Genomic DNA, 729 nt, shown 5'->3' on the forward strand with positions numbered 1-729 from the left:
ACAAATATTTTAACTTTTAACATGACCTTCTAAGGGAAAAAAGAAAAACCAGTGGCCCATTACATTGGCATGGTATTGACATTCGTAATCGCAATGGGGGCCACGCGCTAACACTCGATCGTATTAGCGAAGCTGCTATTATTCCCACTGTTTCTCTCCCACACCATGAATTTCATTTACTTCGGAAATTGAGAAAGTTGAGAGAGAGAGAGAGAGATGAGAGAAGAAGTTATCAGCTCCGGCGGCACCGTTGATCCCACACCTGCTGCCAGGTACTACTTACTTTCTCTCTCTGCTTCACGCGTTCACTCTCATCAACTCTTCTCCAAATTAGGGTTTTCGTTTTGGCCTCAAATATTCACGATTTCAGTAAAATTTTTTCCCAATGTGAATTATCTTTGTTCTGCTGAATAGCTGATAGCCCCTGAGGTTTGAACTCGGGTTAGAATTTTCAGAGCTAAGAGGATTATTGTTGTGGTTGGCTGGTTGCTATTAGAACTGGATCTAGTGAAGTCTCAGTGCTCATTGTGTGCTAAGTGGATATGTGCATTGCGTACCTCAAGACACTTTTTCTTTGCTTTTAGTTGCTTTGGTTATTGCTAATGCTTGTGGATATGAACCCTTGTTGTCGAATTTTTCTTGTTGAACGTGGTTTGTTGTGGTAGAACTTAGAAGGTAGCTAAAGAACATTTAAAGTTTATACCTCTTGTTGGAGCTGAAATGTATAGA

General features: G+C 40.5%; 1 protein-coding gene across 4 annotated transcripts in view; it reads left to right on the forward strand.

The window, feature by feature from the left end:
- LOC107632038 overlaps positions 203-729 on the forward strand; it is a gene marked incomplete at its 5' end in the record, with an annotated part of 6667 nt that continues 6140 nt past the window's right edge. For all 4 annotated transcript variants that reach the window (XM_016335669.2, XM_016335670.2, XM_021119986.1 and 1 more), the window contains 1 exon segment: positions 203-272. In XM_016335669.2, coding sequence (XP_016191155.1) covers positions 203-272 — 70 coding nt within the window.

Source organism: Arachis ipaensis, chromosome B03 (assembly GCF_000816755.2).
Source record: "Arachis ipaensis cultivar K30076 chromosome B03, Araip1.1, whole genome shotgun sequence".
Taxonomy (NCBI): domain Eukaryota; kingdom Viridiplantae; phylum Streptophyta; class Magnoliopsida; order Fabales; family Fabaceae; genus Arachis; species Arachis ipaensis.